The following is a 13,984-nucleotide window of genomic DNA, read 5'->3' on the forward strand; positions in this document are numbered from 1 at the left end:
AAAAAAAAAAAAAAAAAATTAAAAAAAATATGTATTATATATATTTATGAAATTATTAAAAATTTCATACACAAAAATAAAATAATGTAGACCTATAATCAGCTGTGAATAATGTCCTTATTACACCAAAAAAGGGCAGTAATTCCTTGATATACTTAATCTGTAAACACATTTTCCAGCTATAGCTTTAACCATGTCAGCTGTACTGTTACCTGATGACAAAGTTAAATCAGGGTGAGGCACATCCTGGTTTTCCTGGGCCTGAGGGAGCACAGGGTTTTTAGTGCTAAAAGCAGACAAACCACAACAGCTGGGCATCCTATTGTCCCCAGCAGCTGTGAGGTCAGTGTATTTGGCTCTGAGAGTCTTGTCCCTGAGGAGAGCTGCACTCCCAGAATGCACCCTGTCAGAGGGACTGCTAGACCTGTTCAGTGCTGAGGGACTTCATGAACATGGAAGAGTTAAGGGAGGGGTCACTTTAGTAGACGCTATGTTCGGGTGGACGATCAGACCTGAGGGCTCAATGGTGTGATCCAGGGAGAGAGGAGAGAACGCCTTCAGGGTGGGTTCCATGTAATTGGAGATTGAGGGAGATCAAATTGAACCTTGAAGGGGGGGTAGAGTTTACGGATTCTAAGTGAACTCCTGCTGTAGGTAGGACATCGAGACTGCTTGTTAAACATGCATTCTGGGGTAAGAAAACATCTGTATCTAAAACGCCGCTGGCTCTTTTTGCCCAGGGGTCTGTCCTCCAGCCTCTGCAGATGAGACTTTTGAGCACCATCTTCAGCGACTGAGAAAGCTCATTAAAAAGCGCTCTGAACTGTATGAAGCAGAAGAGAGGGCCCTCCGAGTGATGCTGGAGGGAGAACAAGAGGAGGAGAGGAAAAGGGAATTGGAAAAGAAACAGAGAAAAGAAAAAGAGAAATTTTTACTTCAGAAACGTGAAGTTGAGTCCAAGTTATTTGGGGATCCAGGTGAGTTCCTGTGTACTTAGTAGAAAAAGGAAAATACAAAATTGACCGCTCTATGGTGGGAGATCTCAAGAGGCGAAAGCAGCTAAGGACGTGTTCTGATTGGCGATTCTAAACCAGTAGTAGGGAACGTGTGGCTGTAGCCAGCAGTTTGTTATTGAAAACTCAAAAAGATTCACCATCATTGTTCTAGACTGTGGGATGGAAGATGTGGATACATGTGAAATAGGCTTAGGGCTGGGGATGTAGCTCAGCGGTGGACGTACTTGCCTAGTGTGGAAAGGCTCTGGGCTCCATCCCAGTACGAGGAAAGGACAAAAATCAGAAGGACCAGACAGAACCGTATTGGTCATATTGTCATAATCATGGGCCCAGCCAACTTGCTTTGAGAACTGTCGAGCCCACAGCCAGCGTGGTGCTGTGACACTGTGCCTTTTCTCTTTCAGAGGAGTTCCCCCTTGCTCACCTCCTGCAGCCTTTCCGCCAGTATTACCTCCAAGCGGAGCACTCCCTGCCGGCGCTCATCCAGATAAGGTCAGAGGGGCGCGCTGTGCCTGTCGCCTTTCCCTTACATAGCAAGATTCTCTCGAAGAGGTACCTCCTTGTTGAGGTCGGCTGCTGTGTCTTTTTAACGTTCCCCACGGGTTCAGGATGTTGGCAGGTCTTGAGGATGCCACGTGTTCTCGTTTATTCCTCATGCTTCACAGAAGCTGTCTCCATTAGGCGGAGCAGCTGAAGCTCGGGTTGTGCCTTGCCCTGTGGTGTAGCCCTCGTGTTGATTTGCAAGCACTAGCTTTATTTTTCTAGTTCTCTTCTGACACCAAACACACCAAAGAAGAGAAGCCCTCTCAAGTGTGCACAGTGGAGACTGTTAAGACCCAGGCTGACTTCCGAGCGCCTGCAGGTCACAGCCTAGAGAGCTGGGAGCAAGAGTCTCACCTGAGTCATCAGGTGCTGCTGGGGTGAAGTTTGCAGCTCTTCTGCTGTGAAATAGAGGTGGCAAACCGGATGTAGCCTCCATGCCTTGGCAGCGTGCTCTTCCGCCTTGTAGTCAGTCTCTTGAGAAAGAGGTAGGCGAAACACGCATAGTGAATGGGGTTCCCAAGGTAGGTTGACTTTGTTGTTGCTGAGAGCACTTTGTTGTCTTCTCAGCTCCCCGGAATGTCTTCGGGAGTGTAGGAGAGTCTTCAAAGTATGGTCTCTGAGGTTCCTTTCCAGAGGGCTAACCATTTGTAGTGCTCATGAAAGAATGCTCTTTCACATAGCAGCTGTATTTCCTGGAGAGAGTTTGTTTTTGGCCATATTCAAGTTTTAGCTTTGAAATAGCAGTAGTGTCAGTTCTCATTGTTGTGTTCTGTCAAATCATTGTGAAGGCTGTAATGCGGGATACTGAACTGTTGCCTCTGATGGGAACACGGGATTAGGTGTGTTTCGGAGAGCCTCTGGTCACGTTTTCACCAGCTGACCAGTACCTTGTTCCACGTGTATCTCCGTTTCAAGGCACTCAGTATATACGATTGCTCTCCCTCCCGGCTGATAGCGCTGTGCCCTGTGCCTGCGTGAAGCTTATCTGACGCACATGTTTTCTCCACAAGGCACATCTCCGCTCTGGGATGCTTGACACCATGATCCTTGGAGGCCATTTTAAACAGTGAAGTCATTGGTGAAAAGGACCCTTATTTCCAATGCAAGAGCTGAGACAAGGCACACTAGTGAATGTTGCCTTGTTTGGCCTCAGCTCAGGATTTTGTGACTCCAGTTTTTTGCCATTCTTTGTATTTTCAAGTATCCTTGAAATCTTCACAAGTGATGACATAGAGGCCACAGTTAGATTTTAGTGAGTAGGCAAATTTGCAAATACAGAACCTGAAAATAATGAGGATCAACTATATCAATTAGTTGGTTATCCTTAAGAGTTTGTAAGTTCATCAGAGATTTTTTTTCCCCTAATTGTAAGGGCTAGGGAAATAGCTCAGAGTCTAAGCGCCTGCCTGGCAAACGCAAGGAGCTGGGTTTGATCCCTGGTACTGCATACCATGCCAGGCCTAGGCCAACCTGACCACTGAAACCAGGCATGGTGGCACAATGCTGTAATCCCAGCTCTGGGGAGGCTGAGACAGGAGGATCACTATGAGTCCAAGCTGCATAGTGAGACCCTGTACCAAATGCATTTAAAAAAAAAAAAAGTTGCTGTTAATTTTTGATTGTGACACATCAGATGGACTGTGTCATGTCCAGTAAAAGATATTATGAATTGTTAAAAAAAAATGTGAGCTTGCACGTAATTCCTAGCAATCAAGTTCTATGGTAGGTTAACATAATACTTAGGAGTAGAACATTTTTGAACATCTTGATTGGAAAAAAGTAGAAATGAACTGTTGTTCTGTAATGTTCTTCTGAAGGCACGATTGGGATCAGTACCTGGTGCCAGCTGACCATCCCAAAGGCAGCTCTGTTCCCCAAGGATGGGTCCTCCCGCCGCTCCCCAGCAACGATGTCTGGGCGTCCGCCATGAAACTGCAGTAGGACGGAAGCTCCGGGAGTGCGGTCCGCCGGCGCGCTCTCCCTCTCTGAGAACTGGTGATGCTGCCTTCTGTGCCGTGGACACCACCACAGCTTGTGAACTCCACGTGGCATGGCGTAGCCTCAAGTTATGCTTTCTTCTGTGCTCTGTCCTGGCCAGAGGTGCCTCTTGAAGCAGGGGGTTAATGTGGTTCTTGAGGAAAGGACCGAGGTAAACTGAGGTTATTGTCTTGGTTCACCAAATTTGCCTCTGTTTTGAGGGGCTTGGTCCCAAGTGACTCACTGATGGACCTTAGCTTCCTTGTGTGTTGAAGGAAGAATCGATACATTCAGATGCTCAGTGCGCATGTGCGCTGGGTAGGCTTTGCGGCCTTTCCCCAGTACTGAATGTAAGGGCAAGCCTGCTCAAAACCTTAAGCTTCCTACCCAGAGAGCCCTCTGACTCCCAGGAATAAAGGCCGAGAATTCGACTTTCACTTTTGTTAATTCCAGTTATGATGTGGTTTGCGAGGCTGCTGGTTAAGATGATGGCAGTGGCTGCGGTCCAGGCTAAGAAGATGCCAGCCTAGTCCTGGCGAGAATTTAGAAAATCTTGAGTGCCCGCGCTGCGTGACGTTCCAGTGGACCGCAGTTGTATTTCCCTCGTATTCCGCATCCTAACGCAGGCGCCTGGTTTTGAAGTTCCTAGGCATTTAGTTGTTCAGAATCTCCAAGGCCAGAAGTTGATTTTCCTATGGGAGTGGGACCTTTCTTGATTTTATTCAGTCATGGTAGGAGCTGGTAGGCTTACAGAAACATCTGTAGTCAAAGTGAGGGAAAAGCAAAAATGATAAAATTTATTTTTAATATTCACTAATAAATGCTATTGTGCTTAATCAGTCATATGTCAGGGTTTTGTTTTAGCTTTTACCAATTATTTCGTTATTTAATTTTTTAAAAACCTAAATACATGTTTTTATTTTTTAGTTTGTATGTTTACCCCAATCTGTTGCCTCTCAAATCTTTTGCTACATTGCACTGTCTTACCGCTGAAACATTCTTTATTCCAAATTCAAATTTATTACACAGGTCTTTACTACCAGAGAGTGATTTAAACATCAAACTCTGTCTGCAGAATCCAGCTGTGGGTAAGCAAAAAAGGACACTGTCCAGTTTGGGAACTCGTCACAGGAAGCTCTACGGTGCAGGACACTAACACCTCTGTCCCTTTTTTGTTTGAGTCACATTGTGCGGTCTCTATGCTTTACATTATAGAGTTAACAGCTCGGGGATGAGGGTCACATTTTTCCAAAGCTTGTCTGAGCTCAAAGACCGTAAAGTTGGGTACGATCAGCCTCCCAGTCCCAGTCCTGTGTGCCTTTCTTGTTTAACGTCCCCACCGTTTGCTGTCTGGTGAGATGCGTGAAGAGCAAAATCAGAGATGGACTGTATGCGTACATGTAGTGTCCCGACAGCCCTGCCCGAGAAGTCTGCGGTGATGGAGGAGAGGCTCGGGAAATTCAGGCAGCAGAGCGGAGGAGAAGGTGGCATCTGCCCGAGTAGAGAGCAGCCAGTCCCCTCTTCCTCTTGATCTACTTTCACCTGTGTTCTAAAGTGAACTACCTTCCTTCCTTCCTTCCTTCCTTCCTTCCTTCCTTCCTTCCTTCCTTCCTTCCTTCCTTCCTTCCTTCCTTCCTTCCTTCCTTCCTTCCTTCCTTCCTTCCTCCTTTCCTTTCCTTTCCTTTCCTTTCCTTTCCTTTCCTTTCCTTTCCTTTCCTTTCCTTTCGTCCCTTTCTTTCTGACAGAACTGGGGATTGAACTCAGGTCCTTGCGCTTGCCAGGGAAGCACTTATTCCACTGAGCCATCTCCCCGGCCCCTAAAGTGAACATTATTTATTTATTTTTATTTATTTATTTTTAAGTTTTTCCTGCTCTATTATCTGTGTGTGGGGGTGGCAGCAGCTCTGTTCTTTTGCAGATTTAGAATAGAATCTTGAATTTTACTTTCAAGAATGGTATAATAAATATCCTGTTCCATAATCTTTACTTTTTAAAACTTAACTATGGAAAATCTCAACTATATCTAAAAATAAGAATGGTACGTAGCCAGGTGTTGATAGCACATGCCTGTAATCCAGCATTCTAGGAGGCTGAGGCAGGAGGGTTGCAGAATTGAGGCCCGCCTAGGCTACATAGCAAGCTCAAGGCTGCCCTACACTACACAGTGAGCCACTGTGTTAAACAGTTACTTCCCATATGCCCACCATCCAGCTTCAAATGATTATCAATTCATCGCCACTCCCATTTCACCTATATCCTTACTGCTTACCCTGGATTATTTTGAAAGAAATGCCAGATAGCAGTTTACCCATGACTATTGCAGTAATTGGTCTTAAATTGTTTTTGTAATGTAACTATAATACTGTTATGGTTTGTGTGTAAAGTTGTCCCTCGAAAGCCTCATGCAGTCACCAGGGCAGGGTTCTAGAGGTGGTGATTCATTCATGATCCGAGGCTGGGGTTGTGGGTGTGAGTGCTACACCCGCCCTGGGCAGATAGCCCGAAGGCAGTAGAAGAGAGGGCGAGGCTTGCCTGGGCCGCTGTTGCCGCTGCTGCTCCTGCCCTTTTGCTCTTGCCGGTTTGCTGCCTTCTGCCGTCATGAACTGTTGCTCTCTGCCACATGCCACTCTGCCTTGGAGCCAGCTGAGTATGGACTGAAACCTCCACAAACTGAACTAAAGAAACCTTTCTTTCCTTCATTTTGGGTGTTGGGTATTTGGTCCCAGCAACGAGAGAAAGGTAACCGAAAAAAACCAGTGTCACATGTGAAGAAATGATTAGCAAAACGACTCCATCTATTCCAATTTCCTTTTGATGCATTTCGCATTCTGTTGAAGCAGAATTCATGCATTCGTCGTTGTGGTATCTCTTCCCTGATAGTTTCTCTCTTTCCTGCTCCCTATTATGCCCTCCATTTTTTTCGTCTTGAAGAAATAGCGTCATTTTCTCCCCGAATCTTTATAGTTTCCTTTCCAGTTGCATGCTGTCAGGCCAGGCCCCCTGGGTTCTCACCCTTCCGGTAATTCAGTGGTTACATAGCCCCATGGGAGTCCCATAAGTCACAGCTGATGGAATGTAAGCTTGAATTAAGATAGGTGTCACCTCTGGCCCTCATATGTCTTTTGGGTAGCACTGAGTAAAGGCTCGCTCACGTTCAGACCGGAGGTTTATGGCAACGATGCTGTACATATGTGTGTATTTGTATTTTGGAGGATGCTAATAGCTGGGGTGTATGAGTGCATTGCGGGGGTTTCAATCCAGGGCCTTCCACACCCCAGGCAAGCGTTCTACCACCTGATCCATACCTCTGGCCCACTGCCTATCTCTGATACGCAAAGTTACTGATACTCAAAACCTAGATTCATTAATTCACTAAGGGTTAAAAAATAGTAGTAACTTATTCTTTCTTTGGTTTTTAGCTGGAATACTTCAAAAAAAAAATTCCCCTTACCAATTACTTGGTTATAATTTGAATAGGCAGACAAGAGATAGATACTTTTTAAAAAAAATTTATTTGTTTTTGTGTATGTGTGTGTGTGTGGCCAGCTCAGCCCACCAGGGGGCGCCGCTGGCTGGCATGTGGTGCTGGGGGATTGAACCGCGGTCCCTGTGCTTTGCTAAGCTTGTTCTAAGTAGGTGCTTTAGACCACTGAACCATCTCACCAGCCCCAAGAGATAAATACTTAATTCCTTTTATTTACTAGTTTTCAGAAATGAGTAGGTAGCCTACCTGCCCTCACATGTGGTCAGTAACAGTCGAGAATTCACTTCTACATTTATCTTGTACATTTGCTGACTTGGAATCTCATACACACACACTCCCCAGTGAGCCCTGATTCCTCCTCAGAGGAAGCGCTCCCTAGGACTACAACCTGCGTGTTGGGGTGTTTGTTCTTAATGCTTGCTGTTGCTAGTCATTTCTTATTCTTTCCACTTAACAGAATTTGGAGCTACAATTCTGTTGAACCTTCAGCCCATTTCTAAATCATGTCCTTTTAGTAAAATTGTTACCTGCGGGGCATAGTGGTGCACACCTATAATCTCAGCACTCTGGATTGAGGTAGGAAGTTGGCTGTGAGTTTGAGGCCAGCGTAGGCTACATAATGAGTGCAAGGGCAGATTGAACTACATAGTGAGATCCTGTCTCAGACAAAACAAGCCAGGTCTGGTGGCACACACCTTAAATCCACTCGGGAGGTCAAGGCAGGATTGCCATGAGTTTGAGGCCGGCCTAGACTACAGAGTGAATTCAAGGCTAGGCTGAACTACATAGCAAAACCCTGTCTCAAGACCAAAAAGCAAAACAAAATGAAAAAAACCTGTTACCTGAATTTCTCCAGATATTGAACATGAGAGGAGAAAAGTAAAATTCAAAGGCTCACTGTACAGAATGTAACCAAATATTTGGTGACTCCTCACCTCCTCTATGCAAGAATACTCATTAGAGAGGAGATACGGAATTGTGAAAAGCTCTAAGAAAAGTATCTGTCTATCTGTCTGTCTATTTGGTACAGGGTCTCACTACACAGATCAGAATCATAGTGATCCTTCTGTTTTCAGCCTTTCAAGCCTCAATCCCTATCTTAGTGGGCCCCAAAGGTGGGGTTGGCACAGCACACCCACCATCAAATCCCTGCTGCTTCATTCTACCTAAGCAGCCACTTTAGTCCACTGAGCTATCTGGCTGGCCCTAAAAATCATTTCTTTTTGTTGGTTTGCTCTGTGTGTGTGTGTGTGTGTGTGTGTGTGTGTGTGTGTGTGTGTGTGTGGCTGGCTCAGCCCACCTTGGGGCAGGGCTGGTGCAACATGTGGTGCTGGGAATCAAACCCCCCATGTCCCTGCGCTGCCTAAGCTTGCTTAAGCAGGCACTTTAGATGGCTGAGCTATCTCACAGACCCCTAATAGTATTTACTTTTTTTTTTTTGTATTTACTTTTTAAAGAAATTAAAAATGGAAGAATATAAGTCTATAAGAGAGATTAGTTATATGTTAAATAGTATTTTTTTTTTTTTTTTTTTCACCAACTGGATGAGTTTATAATGTCAAAGAATGTACTGCCACACGCCAGCCAAATTAATCACTCTAAAGCCATTCATGTTTCCTTGTGCATGTGACTTCTGTAACAAGAGGCTTAGCTGGATTATACCATCTGTTTAGCCCTTCACTTCTGAGTGTTTTGTCCACAGAGAAGATCCAGGAATTGCAAGGTAAGTCCAAGCTACCTCTTGTTTCATTTAAATAGGGCATATAATATGGCAAAAGATAAGAAGCCCGTAAGATTGAATGAGATTTTTCCCATTGTTTTAAAGTTTAGAGGCAACAAATCATTCCTACATAGTGACTGACTTAGCGCTGTGTATTTATGCAGTAGTTCCTGGCCTGCCACATTCGGCCACCTATGAGGAATTTCCAATGCAGATTCCATTTGCTTTTTGGAATAAACTTTCTCAGAGTATTCTCTGAAGCAGAGATCAAAGTCTTTGAGGCAAGTGATGCTGGAATTCAAAACTGTGCAGGGACGTGGTGCGCTTTCCTCAGCTTTATGCAGGGTTGCTAGAAATCAGGATTTGAACTGTATTCTTTGGGAGATGATTGTTTCAATTTTTTAGGTACTTCATTAGGTGCCAAGAACAAGCAGACAGAATTCCTGCCCTCCTGGAGTTTGAATATAGAGCAGAGAAGTTTTAATGGTTTTGTAGATAATTAGAATCATTAATTATAGGTATGATAGTACTATAAGGAAAAGTACTTACTAGGAATTTGTATTTTTCATTATCCAAAGTGTTTTTTATGAAGTACCTGTTGAGGCCAAGCAAAACATAAAATATTCCCCAAACATAGTACAGGTTATGAGGACAAGAGGTGCTAATCCAACAATCATTTAAAAAATGTACAGAATATCTGGGTATGCTGGTGCACACTTCTTGGGAAGCTGGGGCAAAAGGACGGTGAATCTGAGGAACAAAACAGCTGAGCGTTTTAAAGAGAAGACCTGGTTCTAAGAGATTACGAAGCAGGAGCTTTTCTTTTTCTTTTTTTTAAGCATGAAGTGAAATAATAGGAAATAAGAATGACTGCAAGCTGGATAGAGTGGTACATGCTTGTAACCCCAGCTACTTGGAGGACTGAATGAAGCAGGGTGATTATAAACTCAAAGCCAATGTGGGCCGCTCTACGAGACCCTATGGGAAAAAAAAAAATGAAGGAATTGGAGCAGCTCAGTGGTAGAGCACTTATCAAATATGCTTGGGCCGGGGAGATAGCTCAGTAGAATAAGCACTTGCCTGATAAGCACAAAGTCCTGAGTTCAATCCCCAATACCGGAAAAAAAAAAAAAAAAAGGTTATGCTTGAGGCTCTGGGTTCAAGCCCCAGTACTTGGGAGGAGGGAATGATGATCCTGTCTACATAGGTATGTGCTAGCATACAAAACATGCTGTCAGGCACTGTGAAACTATATGTTAAAGCTACTATATATGGACCTAAGTAACCCACTACAGAACTTTTCCTATAGGATAGGGAAAGCTTTTTTTTGGTATAGGGACCTGCTATGGAGCTTGGACTTGTAGTGATCCTCCTGTCTCAGCCTCCCCAGTACTGGTATTACAGGTGTGTGTCACCATGCCCAGTTTGGGTGGATGGCTTGGTGCACCTGGGGTTCTGGGGCCAGCATGGCATGCAATACCAGGGATTGAACCTGGGTCCTTGCGCTTGCCAGGCAGGTGCTTAGACAGCAGAGCTACCTCCCCAGCCTGGGAAAGCTTTTTTGAGAAAGTAATGTTTTAAGTAAACACTGAAAAATAAGCAGTTTTTAACTAGTTGTGGGGAAAGACAAGAATTTAGGGAATATTGGTGGGTCAGGGAATGGTGGCAAGGCTAACAGCACTGGAATAAGGGGAGGTGAGCTAGATGTTGGCGTAAGGATAAAGAAAGCCAGTCCAGGTGAGGGAGCGGTGGCGGATCGATGGCAAAGGAGACACAGGGATAATCTTCCTGGGCCAGGGCAACACTGCCCTTGCAAGTAGGAGCTCAGGGTGGGAGGAGCAGTTTGCAGGCAGGGAGCTGCCTTGCTGGCCGTGACGTTTGAGTCTCTGAAGAGCCCAGCGGAGAACTGGAAATTGCAGGCAGCTGCCCTCTTGTGAGCAAGAAGGATTTTTTTTTTTTTTGGCTGGCTCAGGGTGCCTTAAAGGCAAGTCTGGTAAGGCATGAGGAGCTGGGGATCGAACCTAGGTGTCCTGCGCCTGACTGCGTTTGCAAAAGCAGGTGCTTAAACAACTGAGCTAACCGGTAGCACCCCCCAGCCCCTTAATATTTACTGATTCTGATTAAAGCGCCTGCAAGCAGGCGCAGGGGCCAGGGATTCAGTCAGGGCCTGCCGTGCCAGCCCTGCCCCCGGGGCACACTAAGACTGGGCGAGGTGGTGCATGCCTCTTAATCCCCACTCTTGGGAGGCTGTAAACAGGCGGATCACTATGAGTCCAGTCTAGTAGTGAGACCTTGAACACCCTGTAGACCCTTCCCTAAAATACAAATAAATAAATAAGTAAATATCTTGTGGGCAAGAATGAAGCCTCCAAAAGTGTACAGTGAGGAGCTTTAAAAACAAGGCTCCTGTCATTGCCTGGCGCCCCAGCCTGGCTGCCACGAGCTCGATGGGCCCCCTGGCAGAGGCAGTGCAGGGAGCGCAGGCCTCTTTCTGGGGTTTAAAAACACAACCCGGCTCTGCTGCTGTTGTTCTTCCACATCACCTCGCTGGGGTTTTCTCTGCCTTCTAACTGAGCAGAGTGTGAACCAGTGCTGGCTCAAGGCTTCCCCAGGCCTGAACTCTGCCCTTTTATTTTCAGTACTGATGATTGAACCCAGAGGCTTCCCACTGAGCCAAATAATACATACTTAGCTCTTACAGTACTTAAAATTTCATTGTTTATCTGGAGGCAGGGTCTGGCTAAGCTGCTAAATTGCTCAGGGCTGGGGCTTGGCGTTGTGACCCTTCTGCCTCAGCCTCCCAGAGTGCTGGGATGGCAGGCGTGCGCCACCAGGCCTGGTGACCGTTTCGATCTTAGTGCGGGCAGCCTCCTGGTACAATCATCTGCGCCTTGGCTCAGCCGTTCCTTCCCTGGAGTCCTGCTTTCACTCTGACCCTTCCTGCTCACAGGCTGTTCCGCCATCCCCCAGAGTCTGGGGCAATCTCATCTGTTTCCTAAAGGGTTCCCAAGCTCCATAAGGACGGAACAGTCTGCAGAGGCACTCTAGGGCAGGCTGGCCAGGAGCCCTAATATCGTACCTACTGATCTGCACCTCTTATTTTGTACTTAGTGAGATGTCCTCATTTTAAAGTATGTTTCACCTATGTCATATATATTTTTTATTGGTACCTGGAATTGAACGCATGACCTCACACTTGCCAGTCAGGCACTGTGCCACTGAGCTACAATTCCTGCCCTACATCATATCTTTTTTTTTTTTTTTTAATTTTTTTTTTTTATGTGTGTGTGTGTGTGTGTGTGTGTGTGTCCAGCTCAGCCCACCAGGGGGCAGGGCTGGCTGGCATGTGGTGCTGGGGGATTGAACCGCGGTCCCTGTGCTTTGCTAAGCTTGTTCTAAGTAGGTGCTTTAGACCACTGAGCCATCTCACCAGCCCCATCATATCTTTTTAAAAATAATATTTTTATTTATTTACTTATTTGGTACAGGATCTCATTCTGCAGCTCAGACTCACAGTAATCCTCCTGTCTCAGCCTTCCCAGTTCTGGGATTACAGGCATGCGCTACCATGCCTGGTTTCGGTGGACGGCATCGGGCGCCCAGGGTTCTGGGGCCAGCACAGCATGCGGTACCAGGGGTCAAACCCGGGTCCTTGCACTTGCCAGATATCTTAAACTATAGTCCTTGCTTCTCTTCAAAGATGTATTCCTTAATACCAGCATGGTGACACCTGCCTGTAAGGCCAGCATTGTAAGAGGCTGAGGCAGGAGGATCACAAATACAAGCCCAGACTGGGGAATTTAACAACTTAGCAAGACCATGCCTCCAAAAAAAGGACAGGGGATATAGCTCAGCACAAAGGCCTTGGATTTAGCCCCAAGCACAGCAAAAGAGGACAAGGAAAGATCCCCAGAATCCTCTAGTTGCTGTAGAAGCAGGCACAAGGCTGGCGAGGGAGACATCTTATGGTGCGGGTGCTGGGTTGAAGACAGGAAGCTGAGTGACCGGCAGCTGACAGCTGAGTCTCAGTAGATGAAAATTCAAACGACAGGTGGACACCTGATCAGTAAATCTAGGGTGCCTAAACTTGCCGAACTTCCCCGGGGCCCCGTGACAGCGTGAATCTCAGGTGTGCTGTTGGAGTAGCTGCTGGGACAGGTTGGATATGCTTCCTGCTTGAGAAGTCGCTGACCAGGATGGACAGGCACAGGAGGGGTAGAGGATTAAGGGATTTGCCCCCTGCCCTCATTTGACCTGTCTGCACCACCTCCGCATGATGAGCTCCTGCCAGGAACGGGCTGACCGCACCGTGACCCAGAGCAGCTGGCAGATTGTGTTGAGCCAGGGGCAGGCCCTGCTCACCCCGATTGTTCAGAGTCTAGATTTATGTCATACTCGGTTGTGCCATTCAGTCCAGTATAATTGAGGATTTTTTCCTTCAAGGAAACAGACTTGATATTTAACCTCTGATGCCTGTGAATATTGCTAAACTAAGGGTAGATGCTACACTTGACAGTAGCTTAAAGCCTACAAAGTGACCTGTGAATAGGTTTTTAATTCTGGGATGTCAGCATTACTTGGCACCGTTGATCAGTGCTCCGGAGCCCCATCCGCTCACATTCGCCTCGACGCTGATATCGTTGGCCTTTTTTGTATTAACCGTTAATGCACACAGGTGTCGTTGTTTTACTCTGCATATACCTGACAGTTAATGGGGCTAAAGGAGCGATCATGTGTATTGCCTTTTAGATAGCTTCTTTCATGAGATGCTTATTAAAATTCCTTGCCTTTTTTTTTAAAGAATCAATTATTATAGTTTATTTGAGTACTGAATTTTCTTTTCTTTTTTTCTTTTCTTTTTTCTTTTTTGGTGGAACCGGGGTGTGAACTCAGGCCCTTGCACTTGCCAGGAAAGCGCTTATTCCACTGAGCCGTCTCCCCGGCCTCCTTGCCTTTTTCATTGCAGAAGTTTTTTATATACATAGGACATGAGTCCTTTGTTTGAAGGTGTGCTGCAGGTTGGGATTAATGTATTTTTCCTCATGGGCCGCCCTTTCAGGAAGTATTTGCTTGTTCCATAGCCTTGAATCTAGTCTCTAATTTTATCTTCAAGTTTTATTTTACCTTCTGTCCATGAGGCCTGCAGTCTAGCTAGGACTGATTTTTGTGCACAGTGTGAGACCAAGTTTCCGCTTGTTTTTTAGTGCTGAGGATCAGACTGCTGAGCCACAGCCCACAGCCCAA

General features: G+C 45.9%; 1 protein-coding gene across 1 annotated transcript in view; it reads left to right on the forward strand.

The window, feature by feature from the left end:
* Pdcd7 (programmed cell death 7) overlaps window positions 1-4,381 on the forward strand; it is a 14,539-nt gene extending 10,158 nt beyond the window's left edge. Inside the window, exons 4-6 of the mRNA XM_004628933.2 lie at window positions 741-977; window positions 1,421-1,508; window positions 3,377-4,381. Coding sequence (XP_004628990.1) covers window positions 741-977; window positions 1,421-1,508; window positions 3,377-3,500 — 449 coding nt within the window. The 3' untranslated portion in view covers window positions 3,501-4,381. The remainder of the gene's footprint in view (window positions 1-740; window positions 978-1,420; window positions 1,509-3,376) is intronic.
* Window positions 4,382-13,984: the final 9,603 nt, after the last annotated feature.

The sequence above is a fragment of the Octodon degus genome, unplaced genomic scaffold (genome assembly GCF_000260255.1).
Source record: "Octodon degus isolate 3935 unplaced genomic scaffold, OctDeg1.0 scaffold00026, whole genome shotgun sequence".
NCBI lineage: Eukaryota > Metazoa > Chordata > Mammalia > Rodentia > Octodontidae > Octodon > Octodon degus.